The 18,414-nt window shown below is 44.4% G+C and overlaps 1 protein-coding gene across 1 annotated transcript in view; it reads left to right on the forward strand.

Annotated features, from left to right (window-relative positions):
* The window catches only part of RAD23B (RAD23 homolog B, nucleotide excision repair protein), a 63,500-nt gene extending 57,157 nt beyond the window's left edge, over positions 1 to 6,343 (forward strand). Inside the window, exons 8-10 of the mRNA XM_038769383.1 lie at positions 1,273 to 1,400; positions 1,811 to 1,978; positions 4,731 to 6,343. Of these exons, the coding sequence (XP_038625311.1) occupies positions 1,273 to 1,400; positions 1,811 to 1,978; positions 4,731 to 4,844 (410 nt within the window). The 3' untranslated portion in view covers positions 4,845 to 6,343. The remainder of the gene's footprint in view (positions 1 to 1,272; positions 1,401 to 1,810; positions 1,979 to 4,730) is intronic.
* The last annotated feature ends 12,071 nt before the right edge of the window (positions 6,344 to 18,414 follow it).

Consider the following 18,414-nt stretch of genomic DNA (forward strand, 5'->3'; position numbering starts at 1 on the left):
GCTATTTGATTTATTATAATACCTAATTTGTGGTTTCTTCCAACGTCTTTGATACTTGAAATCGTTGAACTTAAATTTCAGTTGGTATGTTAGGTTTACTTTAGTCCACTTAGCCTTGTATATTTTCAAATGAGAATACCGTATAATCGACCAAAATCTACCTACTAATGGTAACTAAATCTCAATCTTGTGGTTAATGTTGAAATTTCCCCTCCCTTTTAGTCAAATTTCAGGATGCTCATAATAACCCTCCCCAACACCGCCCCCACCCAATCATCATTTTTCTGATACTTCCCATTGCAGGATTTTATCTGCTTTTTATTTAAATATTTTAAACAATATTTTAAATAAATAATGGCAGGTGCTGAATGGGGGTGGGAGGAGGAATGGGAGTGCTTGTGTGTTTCCAGAGAACCCTTTAGGAAATAGGTTCTTACTTAATATTTTATTTTTCATTTGAATAGTATGTATTCTGGAAGAATATTTTTCCCTAAACTATTCTCTACTGCTGTTTCCTAAATGTGGGTGCTGTTTCCTAAATAATTCTTAAGGAATAGTTTCCAAAACTGTCTTGCTTCTTGGAGTGATCTCTACAGTCTGTGACTTTAACTCATTTAATCTCTTAGTGTTTATAGCAAGCCTTTAAAATGTATAATTACGTTTTTAATGGGGAAAAAAAGCTATCTAGTCCTCCTGAAAATCCTTTTTCTCCCAGAGCATTCCCCATCTTAATTTCCACTATCTAAAATTGTTGACCCAACTGCCATTCTTACCACTTGTAGCTAAACAACAATTCTTAGCAATCTTGTAACAATATTTTCACTTTATTAATCTTTCCATACTTTGCTTTTACCAACTATAGCTTTGTACTTTCTCCTACTTCCACTCATTGTAAATGCTTTGTGTCTACCTATCAGTCAATCATATTTATTGAGCGTTTACCATGTGCCGAGCACTGTATTAAGAGCTTGAGAGTATAACACGAGTTGGTAGACCCATTCCCTGCCCACAATGAGCTTCCTGTCTAGAGGGGAAGACAGATATTAATATAAATAAATTACAGATAGGCATATAAGTGCTGTGGGTCTGGGGAGGGGTGAATAAGCGGAACAAATCTAAGTGCAAGGGTGACGCAGAAGGGAGTGGGGGAAGTGGAAATGAGGGCCAGAAATGGTGTCTTTTTCCTGTGTTCGATTTTCTCAAGTGTTTAGTACAGTGCCCTGCAGAAGGGCACACTATAGCTACTGTTGATTGATCACTTATGTATTTCAGGTCATCCACTTGAATTTTTGAGGAATCAGCCTCAGTTCCAACAGATGAGACAGATTATCCAGCAAAACCCTTCTCTGCTGCCAGCACTGTTACAGCAGATAGGACGAGAGAATCCTCAGCTCCTGCAGGTGACTTTAGAAGCAGTGTCAGGCTTTAGTAATCCCTTTAGGGTATTGGTCCAGGATTCTGAAATAAGTCATTGAACATGATCCTTCCATCTGTTGGTTCCTTCAGCCACCCTCCTTCTGTTCTTTCAGACCTTATCTAAAAGATCCCCAAACCATTTCTGTAGCATGTATTAACGTCCAGTCACTGTTTAGAGCAAATGGGTAGACTACTTGAAATGCTGAGGTAGCGTAGCCCATCTAAAAAATTCCAGCTCATCAATCTGCAGAAATAGATTTCTCAACTAGTTCTTAGTTTCTGAGATGCACTATCCTTCCCTATTTATGTTCATAACTCGCTATTGCCACTTGGAAGGACCAAAAAAAGCTTTATCTCAGTATATTGTTTCCTTCTCTCCTCCAATACACCACAGCAAATCAGCCAACACCAGGAGCATTTTATTCAGATGTTAAATGAACCAGTTCAAGAATCTGGAGGTCAAGGAGGAGGTGGAAGTGGCAGTGGAGGAGTAGCAGAAGCTGGAAGTGGTCATATGAACTATATTCAAGTAACCCCTCAGGAAAAAGAAGCTATAGAGAGGGTAAGTAGTAGGAGTCCCATTCTGAATCCCATATTAAATGTCAAATTACAATATTTCAAATGTTGGTATTATATTGTATGTACTGTGAGCTTTCATCAGGACTTTGTCTTTTAACTGAGAGATGGAATTGTGAACACCTTTGAAAATAATGCTTTGAATTTCCATAGCACTTGTACATTCTCATTTCTGCCCTCACATACCCTTGTCAGGTAAGGAAAGGCAGGAATTATACCTATTTTACAGCTGTGCAGACCTGAGGCCCAGAGAGATTGTGACTTGTCCAAGGTCACATAGCAGGCTTCTTTTAGGTCAGTGGTCTTGTGAGGATGAAATGATGAGGGTAAGCGGATTTAGAATATGTCTTGCAAGCTTACTGTAACCTTGTGAGTTACTGCTTTGCAGTACAGCCTCTTATGTATCATTCTTAAAAACAACATCTTACTGCTTAAAAACAACATCGTACTGGATCATGACACGTGAGAAGCGGACAGACAGACAACCTCCTGTTATGCTCGACATTAGATGTTTATTAGAGCATTGCAGCTAGTTTGGGACATCACCCTATTTAAAGCACATGGAGAAATGAGACATTCCAGAGAAGTGACAAAAATGATTAAAGGAGTGGAAAAGGGTAAATAAATTAGTAGTTTTAGCCTGGAGAAGTGATAGCTAAGGGATGACTCAAAGTCTTGAAATATATGACAGGCTGTTAAGGAGAGAATTGCTTACCAATTTTCTTAGCCCAGAAAACCAAACAAAAGAAAATGGGTGAAAATTGCCCCTTGGGAGATTTTGATTGGACAAGACTGTCACAGCTGCTCACATCATTGCCAGAAAACACCATTCAAAATACAGCATGTGCCTCCCCTCGAACCTCCAGTGGCCAACCATTCTTTCCCCCCTTAAGCATAAACTTCTAACCACTGGCGATGTCTCAACTATATAAGGAAAAGCATGTACAGCTACCTGGCCCGGGAGTTTAGCTGTTCAAACCCATCTGCGGGCAGGAGACCGAGCCGAGTGATTTCCTGAAGTCCCTTGTAGCTTCATAATACTCCAAATTGGAATCGATAGGGCTTTATACCCGCCACCCGAAGTAGCTAGTCCTGTCCTGTAAGGGGATTTGTGAATGTTATTCTTCTGTACTGACATTTGGGTGTGTTTAGGCACATCGTAATTTGCCACGTATTCTATGTGGGAAATGAGATTGTTGCCCAAATCTGTGGAACTTTGTTCTGTCCCTGGTTGTACTGCGCATGCAAGGCCAGAAAGGAGGGGGGCCAGCTGTGGACCTTGAGCAGGCCATAGCGAGGCTAAACACGAGCAACTGGTAGGGGCTGTCAACTTTGGCAGGAGCGTTTGATCCTGGGGCGGGGGAAAGGGGCTGGGGGCATGGGGTTTGTGAAACCAACTAGGTGGGGTTAACACCTGCTAGGCACCACAGGCGAGGACTGTTGGTGGTGCTAGGGCTTAAATAAACAGGTAGGCAGAAGGGACTCGGTGGGATGTGCAGAGCCAGACAACCCAGCTGACAACATAAAGGGATCCTGAGCTGCTAAGGTAGCACATCCTGGTGAGCCATGGGAGGTCCCATAAATCTCAAGTCTAGGGGCCTGGGTTACAGTGCAGAAGCAGCGTTGCTTAGTGGAGAGAGCACGGGTCTGGGCGTCAGAAGGACCTGGCTTCTAATCCCGGCTCCACTACTGTTCTGATGTGTGATCTTTGGCAAGTCACTTCACTTCTCTGGGCCTCAGTTACCTCATCTGGAAAATAGGGATTGAGACTATGCACCCCATGTGGGACAGGGACTTTGTCCAACCCCATTTGCTTGGATCCACCCCAGCACTTAATACAGTGCCCGGCACATACCGTAGTAGTAGTAGTAGTACACTGACATCAGAGCCACACCCAGGCGAGTATAGGTAAGCCCAGACAGTTCCCAGCCTCTCTATCGCAACCCCTTTCCCCATTTGTGGAGGTTTCGAGCTTTTGGACTCTTGGCATGATAGTTCAACACACACACAATTGTCTACTGAAGCCACTTGGACAGACCCCAAGAAGTTTCAAGGGCAGTCTCTCACATGATGTTGTATCTACCCAGACATGAGCCTGGAGCCAATTTCAGTCTGGTTTAGGCACCAGGAGCGCATACTGGGTATGGGTGGGGTTGAGATTGGGCCAGGTTGAACTGTGTTGGCATTGAGCCTTTCGGTTCACATAAGACTCCAGTGGCAGGAAGAACATGAGCAGTGGAGGAAGCCAGACAACCAGAAGGGGTAGAAAATGTCAGGGGGAGGAAGGGAGAAGAAAAGCGAGGGGAAGCGGTAGACAACTTGAGAAAGACATGAAATTTTCCTAGATAATACACAGCGTCTCGGTTACTGTACAATCTGTTTACTAAGTAAGGGGAGGATGAATGTCGTCAGTGTTTTTGAAAAATGGGAAGAAAAACCCCACTTGTTTAATCACTTAATCTAAAAAAAGAAAACTGAAGGCAGCACTCAGCAAAGGACTAAATACTATGATACATTGTTACTCTGCTAGAATCAGAGTAGGAGAGAGAAAATGTCTGCCACCAAATTGCTTCTCAATGGAGTTTAAGATCTTTGGGGTTTTCCTGTTTGGTATTGATCATCACATTGGTTTTTTGAATCATAATGCTATGGCAGGACCCATTTATACCCTATAAAAAATGAAAACATGTAATAATTTGCTTTGTTTTATTAATCTCATTTTTCCTCTCCCTCTCCAGTTAAAGGCATTAGGATTCCCTGAAGGACTTGTGATACAAGCTTATTTTGCTTGTGAGAAGAATGAAAATTTGGCTGCCAATTTTCTTCTACAGCAGAACTTTGATGAAGATTGAAAGGAGAGACTTTTTAATCTCACTTCACACCAGTGCATTACACTAACTTTGTTCACTGGATTGTCTGGGATGATTTGGGCTCATATCCACATTACTTGGTATAAAATTGTAGATGGCTTGGGTGGGGAGGGAGGGATACAAAAAAAAATAGGGCAGGGATAAGTACAGTGCATGTCTGCTTTAAATTAGCAGATGCAGCAAAGCCACAGTGTAAAATACTATACAACCAAAAATCAGCTTTTGCAGATATTTAGTTCCTTCTATAACTGTAGGTGACCTTCCTAGGTTTTCACTCTTTTTAGCATACTAGATCCAGAAGTTTAGTGTAATGCCCTGTTTCATCTTTCTTTTGATTTAACATTGGTTTTGGAAAGAGCCTTTGCTATCTAGAATCTAGAGTCATGGCAACACTGGAAAATGGCTTTGTGAAATTCAAAAGATCTTTGGAGCAATTGTAAACATAATGCCAAATTATAGGTGGTTATTTTTGCTGCTTCAGATATGTATAAGAGTAGTGTACGCCCATTCTTCGTGTTAATGTTGGGGAAGCAACCTTTTTCTTCAAGTGAAAAGCATTACTGTTTTAAAACTTCTTGTTCATTGAATGTGAGATCTCTTCTGACATGATTTGAGAAGCTGTCACAAAACAGGCAAAGTTATTTTCCTGTTTGCATTTTTTTTTCTTTTGGAAAAAAATGGTAGATATCTAATTACTATTTACTTCAACATTATTGCAGTAAAAGTTTTAAAACAACCATTGCATGTTGCTTTTGATGTATCCCTTTTCGTGATTTGAGCACTTTTTGGGCCAATGGAGAAAACACAGCATTCACTCTCCCCACCCTGCCCAGAGAAAAATAAACAAGTCAAGGCGCACTACCTTTTATCAGGTCATGAAAAGGTGATCGAACATAGTTCTGTAATAGAAATGTCTCAAAATTAGGCTTCTGATATTAGTAAAATTATTTTCTCAAATGACAATGTATGATCAACTGAAGCTATTGACTTTGTCATGCTTTTGAAAAAACGCAGAACTCTTTTGAACATCTTTTCTTAGACATGTTTGGCAAAATATTTTGAGAGGGTTGGGAATTGGAAGGAGATGGGAGAATATCAAACTCTAGAAAAGAGGCAGTTGAGAAATCACAGCATATTGAGAGAGCTTTTAACATTGTTTAATTTTTCTCCCTCTTTTGGGGTGAGCCCTTGTAAATCTTGGGGTTTGAATCATTATAAGAGGGGGTAGATGGCTACACTTTTTCTTCTCAAAGATGTTTTGGCCTAACAGATCTTTAACTATTTAGGAATTCATTTTAAATTTATCTGACTCTGTGATGCTGAGTAGGAAAATGAAGTTTGCACAGGTTTATCCCTGCAGTGACCTCTTGCAGTAAAGTACCTTTAGTACAGCTTGATAATGATGCTTTTTGAGCTTCTATGTCATGCATTTGTTATCTTCTCTCCTATAAAATAAATCAAATCACGATTTTTTGCCACAATGTGATGATGTGGTTTAATTTTAAAATGACCGTATTTATCAGCAGCGACTTTGACAGTTTGTCAGGATGGTAAGTGAAAATTCACTCCGGTTGGTTATCACATCTAAATTCAATAATGTTTCTGAAGCAGTGGAGAAGACTAAGCTGAATTCAGCTCCATTGTCATTGCTAACTTGTCTCTTTGACTGCCGTTGAGGGTCAGAAGCAAATGTCTGCAAGAAACCTTATGATGCCGACAGATGAAATTGAACCAAAGCTGATCTTCGGGCTTCAATTTGGACCTGGTAGCTGTTAGCCTTCTGTTTCTAGTGTATGATTTCAGCTGTCCACCTGTTCTTTTAACCTCTTGCTACTAATCAGGGTAATTCCAACTTACGAAACCTGAAAAAGGAGCACCCAAAGAATCATTTGAGCCATATAAGATTAGCGCATTAAATGTGTTTGATTTTTTTTCCCCCCCCCATTTACTCTTGGGCCCAAGTAGCCTTCATAAGCACTGCCGATAAATCTACTGATCTTTCTGTTTTAAAACTCGATCTATTACCAAGCCTGGAAGGAATATTCAAAGCCAAATTATCTCTGAATAGGACCATTTTTGATGGCGAAGGTTCTCTGATGGCATCAAAAGGTTTGCTACTTTGCTTATGGTAGAAAATTGACTATTCTAAGCTCAGTTTGTTTTAAGCTTATTATGGGGCAATCCAAAGATACTCTGAAGAACTCCCTTGGAACATTCAGAAATAGCTTTGCACAGATCAATCAATCAATCGTATTTATTGAGCACTTACTGTGTGCAGAGCACTGTACTGAGCGCTTGGGAAGTACAAGTTGGCAACACATAGAGACGGTCCCTACCCAACAGTGGGCTCACAGTCTAGAAATGACCCTCCAACCCCCAATAGATGACCCTCCAGCCCCCACCCCCAGGCAGTGGCCACTTGGAATCAAGAGCCAAAGAGGGTCTCCAACCTTTGTGGTGCCCTGGTGCTGAGTTCGTCTTCAATGGGCCGCTAACCCCCACCTTCAGATTGGTTGGATGATTTTGATCATCCAGCTGCAGTCTCAGCAACCAGGAAGAAGGCATTGAAAAAGAAGTGTAATAGGCAACCAGTGGAATTTTGATTCTTGGGCTGTAGTCATGTTGTAGCACTGCTTTCCTGAAAGCTGTATGCTCTCACCATTACCGCTGATGGGTGGGGTGATTTTTTTTGACTCGGCAGGTGACCCACATCAAATCTGATCCCTCAGGAAAGGGGGATCTCCTAAGAAGTTTCCCCATTTCCCTTGCAGTGGGGTGGCCCCAAGCCAATGCTGGTGGTATCAATGACATACGATGTCATCAGAGGACCCTGGGATTGCTTGGCCAGATTGATGGGGCTCACCCTGTGAGTTGGTCTGAGCTGGGGAGGGATTGGGCATGCAAGTTGTGCTGCCTTATTCTATGACAACCTCTGCAGTGTCACTGGTAACCCCATTTGTGAGTGCTAAACTTGAGATAGCATATTAAGGAAGGAGAGGTGATAACAACAACATTGACCAGAAATTAGCACTTGACTAAAAAACCAAACATCAGGTCTGCCAAGCACTGTACTAAGCCCTTAGGTACAAGATAAGTAGACCAGACATAGTCCATGTCCTACACAGGGATCATTGTATTTGGAAAATTATTCTCTATTCTACACAGACCTTTGGTTGTGGAAATGCCTGGCAGACAACTTGCCTTCATCCTGTATTTTTTTTGGCGGTGTACGGGAGCCTAAGTTGTCCAAAATAGCCTAATGAACAGGAGCTGGTTTTATGTAAAGGAAATAACGATTCCGTTTGCTGTAGAGTTTGCACTGCCCAAGCAAGACTCAAAAAAAAAAAAAAATTCCAGCAGCCAGGTTCTTTCTCTTTCATTCAATTCATTCCCTCAATCGTATTTATTGAGCGCTTACTGTATGCAAAAGCACTGTACTAAACGCTTGGGAGAGTACACTATAACAACTCTCCCTCCACCTTCACTACATTTTGATATTTGTCTATTAGGTGACTTGAAAAAATGCCTTCCCATTTTTGGTGGTGCAGTGTTGGGTTTCTGGGCCCCCCTTACAACTTTGTTCAGTTCATTGTCATATCTATTGAGCACTTACTGTGTGCAAAGCACTGTACTAAGCGCTTGGGTGAGTACAGTATGACATTCCCTTGCCCACAACTTTCTCAGTATTATAGAATTGCAATGTTACCACAGAAATTATTAAAATGGATTTGCTAGAGAGTTAATTGAGCTGAACATCCAGGTGAATAAAACACGTTAATAGCTGGAAAGAATGGAGGAGCAGACATTTGGTGCCCCCTGCTGTTTGCCCTATGAATTATCACTAAATAGATGAGCTTCTTCCCTAGTATATTAATTGAAGCCAGCTTCTTTCCCCCCACCAACTTCTCCTCTTTCTCTCTCCCCCACCCCCAACTCTCTTTTCCCCTCTTTCCATCACTTCATAATTCTTACCTGAACTCATAGGGAGGGGTGCAATTGGAGATGTGCATCAAGTACCTCACGAGTTGCTACAGCACTGTCCATTTAACTGGGCTATCGCTATTCCCAGGACAGCAAGGGCTATGTTTTTGAGGAGTAGGACAAAAGTTTGCTGATACTAGTAGTGCTGTAGTCTTCCACTTGTATGGATATTTTAACAAAACCCAACAGTACCCTTCTTAAGGAGCCAATTTTATATGTATTTTGAAACCCAATCCCAAACGAGTGTTTCTAAGTCGACCTGAAAAATTTCAGCTATGGAAAGTGGCTACAAGCATGAATGGGCCACACTCAATATTGGAATAATTAGAATCCACCCATGGCACATTTTGTGAGCTGCTGACTGTAGAAAGTTTTTGTCTTTCCTACTGCTTCGTAGCTCAGTACCTCTTTCAAGAAATCCTGGGAAGACCAGCGGCCTTACCATTCTAATTGGGGTAGTACAGCTGAGTGATTCATTTGGAATTATAGGAGTAATGGAGCTTTTACTTTGTGCTGTCTGGGCTTTAATTACCACATATCGAATTTTTCCCTAAGCGATTCCTGGGCAGAGGAGCCAGAGGGAATGTATAATGGTCTGGATTCAATTGGGGTAGTCGGGTGGCCAGTGTGACACTGACATCTTTAATTCATGCACTTTTGACTCTTGCCTCAGCTGCTAAGTAATTGTGGCTTGTAGATGATGGTAAGGCAATAGTTAGTAATACACAATCTCCAGAGAGCAGCAGGGTTAGGATACAAAATCATCAAAATGTATGAGGTCTTAAGCATAAATGCAGGAGCAGAGGAGGAAAAGGAAATTACTCTGTCATTCTCCTGGAATAACAAGAAGAGGCCTTTGTTTTGGAGAAAATGTGGGTCAAAAGATGAACTTCAAGTTAACGCGGGGCCCCTAAAATGCACCGCAGTCACGCTTGCCTTCTGGCTATTAATTGGGCCCTGATGTCATCCTGTTTTAATCATATTTATTGAGAACTTACTATATGCAGAGCACTGTACTAAGCGCTTGAGTTTCACCAGGTTGTGCCATGGTCTGTCCGGGAGAAGTATAATTACAGCATCTGACTGGCAGAACGAGCAGCCCATTCACATTCCTTGAGCATGAGCTCTTGCTCTTAATTAAATTAGCCTTGAATTTATTATTTTTAGCAGTGGCTTTTATCGTTCTGCTGGTTTTGAGTTAGAAAATCCTTCGGTGCTAGATAATACGAGGCCTTTGATCTGCACCGAAATGTAGCTCGGGAATTGGTGAGTGAACGCCTGCCATAAGGAAGTAGAAAGGGAAAATAAGGAGAGGCTGAACTGTGGCACAGAGGCAGGAGATGCTTAGTGAATGTTTCACTGCCAAAACTGCCTCCATCCCTGAAGGCTCTATACCGGTGGTACAGACTTCAGAAGGAGGTAGACAGGAAAATGGAACCAATTGATCCTTCTCTCCTGGTGTACGTAAATGCTGCAAAAAGGATTGTGTGCTTGCATAACACCGGTCTCTGGGATCCCAAGGTCCTTTACTTTCATTTGTTTTTCCTGTATTTAGGTATGGGGCAGGTAACACCATCCCCGCTTTACACCTGAGAAAACAGTGATGTATTGAGACGGTGGTAGAACAAAAACTTGAACCTGGATCATCCGTTTACTCCAAACCTAGCGATTCCCCCCGCTTGGTCGTGCTGTTGGGTTTTGTGCTGGTTAATTCTGCCTTTGGGCCAAAGTCAAGCAGTCCTTTCTAAGGGAAAATATCACATTTAAGAGGGTTGGCTTTTCAGGAGATGAAGTTGGGTCAGACTAGGAGCAGGCCAGGCAAAAGCCTAGGCCATGTTATAAAACTTCCATCTGCTTTGGGGGAGCCCGCAACCGGGGGCATCTAACAGTGTCCCCTGGGAGATTTGGGGTAGTTGCCTTTTAAATGATTATGGTATTTGTTAAGGACTTACTATGTGTCGGGCACTGTACTAAATGCTGGGGTGGATATAAGCAAATTGGGTTGGCTACAGCTAGGCGCTATACTAGGTGCTGGGGTGGATATGAGCAAATCAGGTTGGACACAGTCCCTTGTCCCATGTGGGACTGTCTCAATCCCTATTTTCAAGATGAGGTTAGTGAGGCCCAGAGAAACAAAGCAACTTGCTCAGGGTCACACAGCAGACAAGTGGCTGAGCCGAGATTAGAACCCATGACCCTCTGACTCCCTGGCCCGTGCTCTATCCACTACACCATGCTGCTTCTCTCTGCTGAACCCCAGGACCTAAAGGGTAAGCGCTCAATAAGTACGATTGATTAATCTCCCCCTTGGATTCCTTTCTGCTACTGCCATTGTATCCCTGATTGACCTGAAAAGAAGTAGCATGACCTAATGGAAAGAGCATGGGCCTGGGAGTCAGAGGACCTGGGTTCTAGTCCCGCTCTGCCACTTAATTGCCAGGCAACCTTGGACAAGTCACTCAACTTCTCTGTGCTTCAGTTTCCTCAACTGTAAAATGGGGATTCGATACCTGTTCTCCCTCCTACTTCAACTGTGAGCCCCATGTGGGACAGGGACTGTCTGACCTGATTAACTTGTATCTACACCTGCACTTAATACAGTGCTTGACACATAGCGCTTAACAATTACCATAATCATTACATTAGGCTAGCCACCTAGAATGACCTGCCTGCATTCAGTTAAAGGAGAAACCCAGATGGCAATTAAGTGTGTGTACATTAAGCACTAGCATTTGGTGGTCACATCCTTCTACCCTCCTCAACCAGACGTGTCAAACTTTACAGTCTGCCGTGAGGTTGTCCGTGTCCCACAATAGAGGTGTCTGTCCCACGCCACTGCCAGAGCAAGGAGCCAAGCTGCTCAGAGAAGGCCGAGGAGAAAAAAGGTAATGGCCTCAGTGTTCGTTTTCTACTGCTGCTGTCCAGGGGGCATCTGGGTGTGCATGTATGTCTGTCTTTCATTTGTGTCTCCTCTGCCGCCCCCTTAATTTTGGACCTCATCAGGAAGTCCTTCATCTAAGACGGTTTGAGTTAGGGTGAACAGCATTTACAGCCTTTCTAACACGACCCTGGGTCACGGGAGGAGGCAGGTGGAGCATGTGCGTGGGAGCCAGGGACAGATTGTAACATTGGACAAGAAAATGAGAGTTCTCTCTACCAATTTCATCTCCTCTAGTTCTATTTAGAGAAGCAGCGTGGCTTAGTGGAAAGAGCACGGGCTTGGGAGTCAGAGGTCAAGGGTTCATATCCCGGCTCCGCCAATTGTCAGCTGTGTGACTTTGGGCAAGTCACTTAACTTTTCCATGCCTCAGTTCCCTCATCTGTAAAATGGGGGTTAAGACTGTGAGCCTCCCATGGGACAACCTGATCACCTTGTAACCTCCCCAGCGCTTAGAACAGTGCTTTGCACATAGTAAGTGCTTAATAAATGCCATTATTATTATTATTTAATATATTGGGCTGTTAATGATCGTACAAAAGAATTCATTAGTAATCTGCAGCGTTTTAAAAGTGTGCCCCACCCCCTCATGAATGTACGACACTTGTCCATCTGCAGAAAATAGTTTGCCCTGCCTACTTTACTTGCAACACATTCCCCATTTACTTCCAAGAGCACAGGGCTGGGAGTTAGGAGACCCAGGTTTGAGCCTGCCACACTGGCTTGCTTACTGTGCAACCTTGGGTAAGTCACTTAACCTCTCTGGGCTTCGGTTCCCTCATCTGTGAAACAGGGATAAGATTGTGAGGCCCATGTGGGATAGGGACTATATCCAACCTCAACCTCATGTCTACCTTAGCACGTACCACAGAATAAGTGCACAATACATGCCATTATTGTTATTACTCATCCCACTCAAATCTTTTCTCACTTATTCTTGTAGTATAGATGATGGGCTAAACATAAGATTATTTGATCAGTAGGACCAGCTTCAGATATTCAGCCACCCAAAGGCAGGGAAAAAAAAATCCAGCCTCCCTCCCTTTGACGTGATATTCTACGGAGTTCTGCTTGAACCCCAGGACCTGAAGCATTTCTTTGAAGTGGGAAGGGACATCTGCTACCCCCTCACCCTTCCCCCGGGCCAGGACCCTGTGAGGACTCTGATTAGGCACTTGATGGCTACTGCCCTGAGATGATTGCTTCACTTGCTTACGAATGGCAGATCAGCCACGTCCCTGTCTCCCAAGGAGCCCAGGGCCTAAGCGGAGGAAGTCAGATGCAGAGAGTGAAGTTAAGAACAGAAATATGTTGCAGCTTAGACGAGCCAAGATTATGACTGTTGCAATGAGTAAATGTATTTTTAGAAGGAGGATTCACTGACCCCTTGCTGCTCCAAGCCTCCCCAGCTCCCCAGTGTTCTAAAATATCTAAAGCCAGGTTTTGTTGCATTCTGTGGTGCTGACAATGGCCTTGCTAGCCTTGGATCTCCTGATCATATATGGGTCCAACCCTTGACTACTGAACAAAGCAGGGCTTCTATCATTCATCCTTGTCATCTCCCTTAAAATTAGATTTGGGTTGGGGGGTGTGGAGGTGGGGATGTTAGCAAGCATGAGCTGGTGTGGATGAAGGTATTGAGCATCCAAGGGGGGGGGGGGGGGGGGGGGGGGGGTGTGTGTGTGTGTGTGTGTGTGTGTGTGTGTGTGTGTGTGTGTGTGTGTGTGTGTGTGTGTGTGTGTGTGTGTGTGTGTGTGTGTGTGAGAATGAGAATGAATGAACGAATAAAGTGTATGCGATTTAATGGCAGAACTGAAATCCTGGAGCAATGCTGGGTTCCCCCAGCTCTAGCTGATGATGACAGTATTTTTTAAGTGCTTACTATGTGTTCAACACTGTTCTAAGCGCTAGGGTAGATACAAGTTAATCGGGTTGGATACAGTCCCTGTCCCACATGGGGCTCACAGTTTTAATCCCCATTTTACAGCCTGAGATGATAAGCCCAGAGAAGTGAAGTGACTTGCCCAAGGTCACCCCGCAGACAAGTGGTAGAGCTGAGATTAGAACCCAGGTCCTCTGACTCCCAGGCCTGTGCTCCCTCCAGTAGGTCACGCTTCTCCTCACGCTCCCTACCCATAAGGGGCTCACAATGTATTGGTTCCAACTCTTCCTTCCAAATCAGCTGCTTTTACTCCTCTCCTTTCCCCAACAGTGGAGCGAGTCCCCTCTTAGTCTCCTGCTTTTCACTCCATGCAAGGCGGGCCCGGGAAGGAAAATGGGTGACAACAGAACCTTTCACTGCCTGCTGTGAGAGTTTTGGTTTGCTTTCTCACCATCCATTCAAATCTGTTGACAAGATTGTACAGACTGCGGGCCTGAGCAGGGGACAAGCAGATAGGAGAGGGACTATTATGCCCCTGCAAACAGCCCAGGCAGCTGAAACCCTACAAGGGCTCACTGAACCAGTCAGTCAATCATATTGACTGAGCACCTACTGTATGCAGAGCACTGTACCGAGAGCTTAACCAGCTTGGCCTAGTGGAGAGAGCATAGGCTCGGGAGTCAGATGGACCCGAGTTCCAATCCCGGCTCCACCATCTGTCCATTGTATGACCCTGGGCAAGTAACCTCAATTCTCTGCACCTCAGTTACCTCATCTGTAAAAATGGGAATCAAGACTGAACCCCATATGCGACATGGACAAGGTCCAATATGACATTTGTTTCTACCCCAGTGTTTCGTACAGTGCCTGGCACATAGCTCTCAGCCCTGACTTACTCTCTGCTAACATCTGCCCTGGGGCCATACGAGAGTGCTTCCTTTAATACTTCCCTCCCCCTCGATCCCGAGTCCCTAATCCACAGGGAGTTAGGTTTGCCCACTTCCTCAGTCCCCAGAGGCGGGGAAACCCCCAATAATAATAATAATGATGGTATTTGTTAAGCGCTTACTATGTGCAAAGCTCTGTTCTAAACGCTGGGAGGATACAAGGTGATCAGGTTGTCCCATGTGGGGCTCACAGTCTTAATCCCCATTTTACAGATGAGGGAACTGAGGCCCAGAGAAGTTAAGTGACTTGCCCAAAGTCACACAGCTGACAATTGGCAGAGGTGGGATTTGAACCCATGATCTCTGACTCCAAAGCCCGTCCTCTTTCCACTGTGCCACACTGCTTCTCTAAGCTGCTTTCCCCAAGCCACCAGCATTCATGGAAAGGGACTGAATGGCTCAGCATGGCCCTAGGATGGATCCTAACAAGAAGAGTTGGAGCCAGGGAGGAAAGGGGCTAAATAAAGCTAAGACATGGGCCCTCCAGGGATCCTGCTAAGGCCTTACTATCCATACAGTCTTGCTATCCCTGTGTTGGATTTTTCAGGGAAACTAGTGACCAGTGAGTAAACGAATGCTTGTCATTTTCAGGACTGACCACTACATTTTCAGGCCAGTGTTCCCAGCATCCCTTACTACTTTGCTCATGGATAGCTCGAGCAGGTCGTAGCTTTGGTTTGCTTTCTCACCATCCATTCAAATCCATTGATCAGATTGTACAGACTGTTTGAGGGCTATGGTTTCCCAAAGAAACTGAAGCCTGGACAGGGGATGGGCAGATAGGAGAGGGACTTCTATGCAGAAGAGGAAGAGTGGGGGGAAAAAATCAGGTCCGGAAACGTGGAGGACAAATTGGAATCCAAGAGCAGTCGGTGTTGCCGTAGGGTTTAATACAGTGTTGTAAGCAGGCTCTCTGCTGCCCCCAGCAGGGGCAGTCAAGATCATCCGCAGTTCTTATTGAAGCACGAAAACTGGTATTTTATCCCCCACTGGAGGGGTGTGAGAAAAAGTGCCTTCCTGGCTGGCTTGTCGAGCTGATGCCAAAATCCAGCAACTTCCCATCTTCCAACGCTCTGAGGGCAGCACAATGTATATGGGTAGTGATAAAAGGCAGCTGATTAGGGATGTTCTGAGTTACTGGGGTTTTTATTTTTCTTTTGCAACAGAAAGAATGCAAGAATCTAAAGTGTTTTGCAAGTCATCTTAGAGGGTAAAAAATAAGTTGTTGGGGTAAAAGAATCTGATCTCCCATCCTCCTGTCTCTCCCCGCTTCAGTCTATACTTCACTCTGCTGTTGGGATTATTTTTGTACAGAAATGCTCAGGGCCTGTCACTTCCCTCCTCAAAAATCTCCAGTGGTTGCCTATCAACCTTCAAATCAAGCAAAAACTCCTCATTCTCTGCTTCAAAGCTCTCCATCACCTCGCCCCTTCTTATTTCACCTCCCTTCTCTCCTTCTCCATCCCAGCCTGCACACTCCGCTCCTCTGCTGCCGCTAACCTCCTCACTGGGCATCGTTCTCGCCTGTCCCACCATCGACCCCCGGCCCATATCCCTCCCCTGGCCTGGAATGCCCTCCCTCCACACATCCGCCAAAGTAGCTCTCTTCCTCCCTTCAAAGCCCTACTGAGAGCTCACCTCCTCCAGGAGGCCTTCCCAGACTGAGCCCCCCCTTTTTCCTCTCCTCCTCCTCATCACCCCCTCCCTCCCTGTACCCTACCCTCTTCCCGTCCCCACAGCACTTGTGTATATTTGTACACAGTATTCTATTTATTTCATTAATGATGTGTATATAGCTATAATTCTATTTATTCTGATGGTATTGATACCTGTCTACTTGTTTTGTGTTGTTGTCTGTCTCCCCCTTCTAGACTGTGAGCCCGTTGTTGGGTAGGGGACGTCTCTATATGTTGCCGATTTGTACTTCCCAAGCGCTTAGTACAGTGCTCTGCACACAGTAAGCGCTCAATAAATACGATTGAATGAATGAATGGAAGTATCGAGCCAGGCAAAATGATGGGTGAGCAGATCGTGAGCCAGTGCTGAACTTCCCAACGGGGCAGTGATAAGTTGCCACGTGCAGGTGTGCCACCTGGTGGTGAACCGAAGAACTGTCTGGCACATTTTCTGACAGACGAGGCCAGTCAGGTGCCAGGTGATGGATTAAATCAATCACTGGTAATTATCGAGTGTCTACTTTGTGGAAATCATGTGCTAAGCTCCGTAGAGAGTACACCAGAAGCAGTCCCTGCATTCAAGGGGCTTACAATCTAATAACAAACAGACATCAATTATTTACAAAGAGAGGGAGCAGAAGAGCTAGGATATAACGGTGCAATGCGAGTATGGAAATAGCTGAATAAATAATTGAATGCACAATTAAACATGGATAAGGGCTTATTCCCTTCTACCTGTCCTCACTCCCCTCCTAACAGCAATAACAATAACAATTATGGTATTTGTTAAGTGCTGTGTGCTAAGCACTGGGGTAGGTACAAGGTTGTCCCATGTGGGACTCACAGTCTTAATCCCCATTTTCCAGGTGAGATAATTGAGGCACCGAGAAGTTAATTGACTTGTCCAAGGTCACACAGCAGACAAGTGGCGGAGCTGGGATTAGAACCCACGTCCTCTGACTCCCAAGCCCGGGCTCTTTTCACTAAACCATGCTGAACAAAGGCTGCACACTTCCCTCCTCTAACACCAACCTACTCACTGCTCCTCAGTCTAGTCTCTCACACTCTCAACCCCTTGCTCATGTCCTCCCTCCTGCCTGGAACTCCCGCCCCTTTCATATCTGACAGAAATCTCCTGCTCCCCCCCCATCTTCAAAGCCCTACTAAAATCTCCTCTCCCCCAGAAAGCCTTCACTGACCAACCTCTCCTAACCCACCCTATTCTTCCTCCCTAATGCATCACCCAGGTACTTGAACCCACACCCCCTAATCGCTTTAATACTCGCCCTACCCCCAGCCCCACAGCAACATATTTGTATATTTGGTTGCTTCCCCTATCTGTAATGTAGTGCAATGTTTATCTTCTCTGCTAAATTGTAAACCAGGAACAGTGTCTACCAACTCTATTGTACTCTCCCAAGTGCCCAGTACAGTGCTCTGCACACAGTAAGTGCTCATTGAATACCACTGAATGATCGATATGGGTGCTACCACCTCTTTTGCTCCATTTCATCCTACTCTGCCCCATCCTCTCTCAGTTGCTCCCCTTTACAGACTTTCAACATTATCCCTTTCAGCATATTGATAGTCCCCCTACTGCTTCAACTCCTACATCTTTAAATTTTAACCTAGGAAAAATCCATTAAGCTCCACAACAGAGATATTCCCTTCCACTACACAGTCATCAGGACAACCATCTCAGCAAACAACTCCCCAAAGTTCTGGTAAGCGAGGAACCTGGGTTTGAATCCCGGCTCTGCCACGTACCTGCTGTGTGACCTTGGGCAAGTCATAATTTTTCTGTTCCTCAGTAATCTCATCCATAAAATGGGGATTAAGACTGTGTCTGACCTGATTGGCCTGTATCTATCCCAGCACAGAGTATAGCACCTGGTACATAGTAAGAGCTTAACAAATACCAAGAGAGGAGAAAAAAAAGCAATAGGAACATCCCAAAACCTCAGGTAGAACCTACATCCAACTCAGAATATAAAAGGAGCCCACACTCCCTTGGGTCAATGAAGCATTCATCAGCTCCCTGCACCCATGGTAGAGGAAGAGAAAGATAGCACAAAGAAAATCCTAGACCTAAAGCAACCTCATTTTCATCAATTTGTTTCACTCTGGT

This window comes from Tachyglossus aculeatus, chromosome X4 (genome assembly GCF_015852505.1).
Source record: "Tachyglossus aculeatus isolate mTacAcu1 chromosome X4, mTacAcu1.pri, whole genome shotgun sequence".
Taxonomy (NCBI): Eukaryota; Metazoa; Chordata; class Mammalia; order Monotremata; family Tachyglossidae; genus Tachyglossus; species Tachyglossus aculeatus.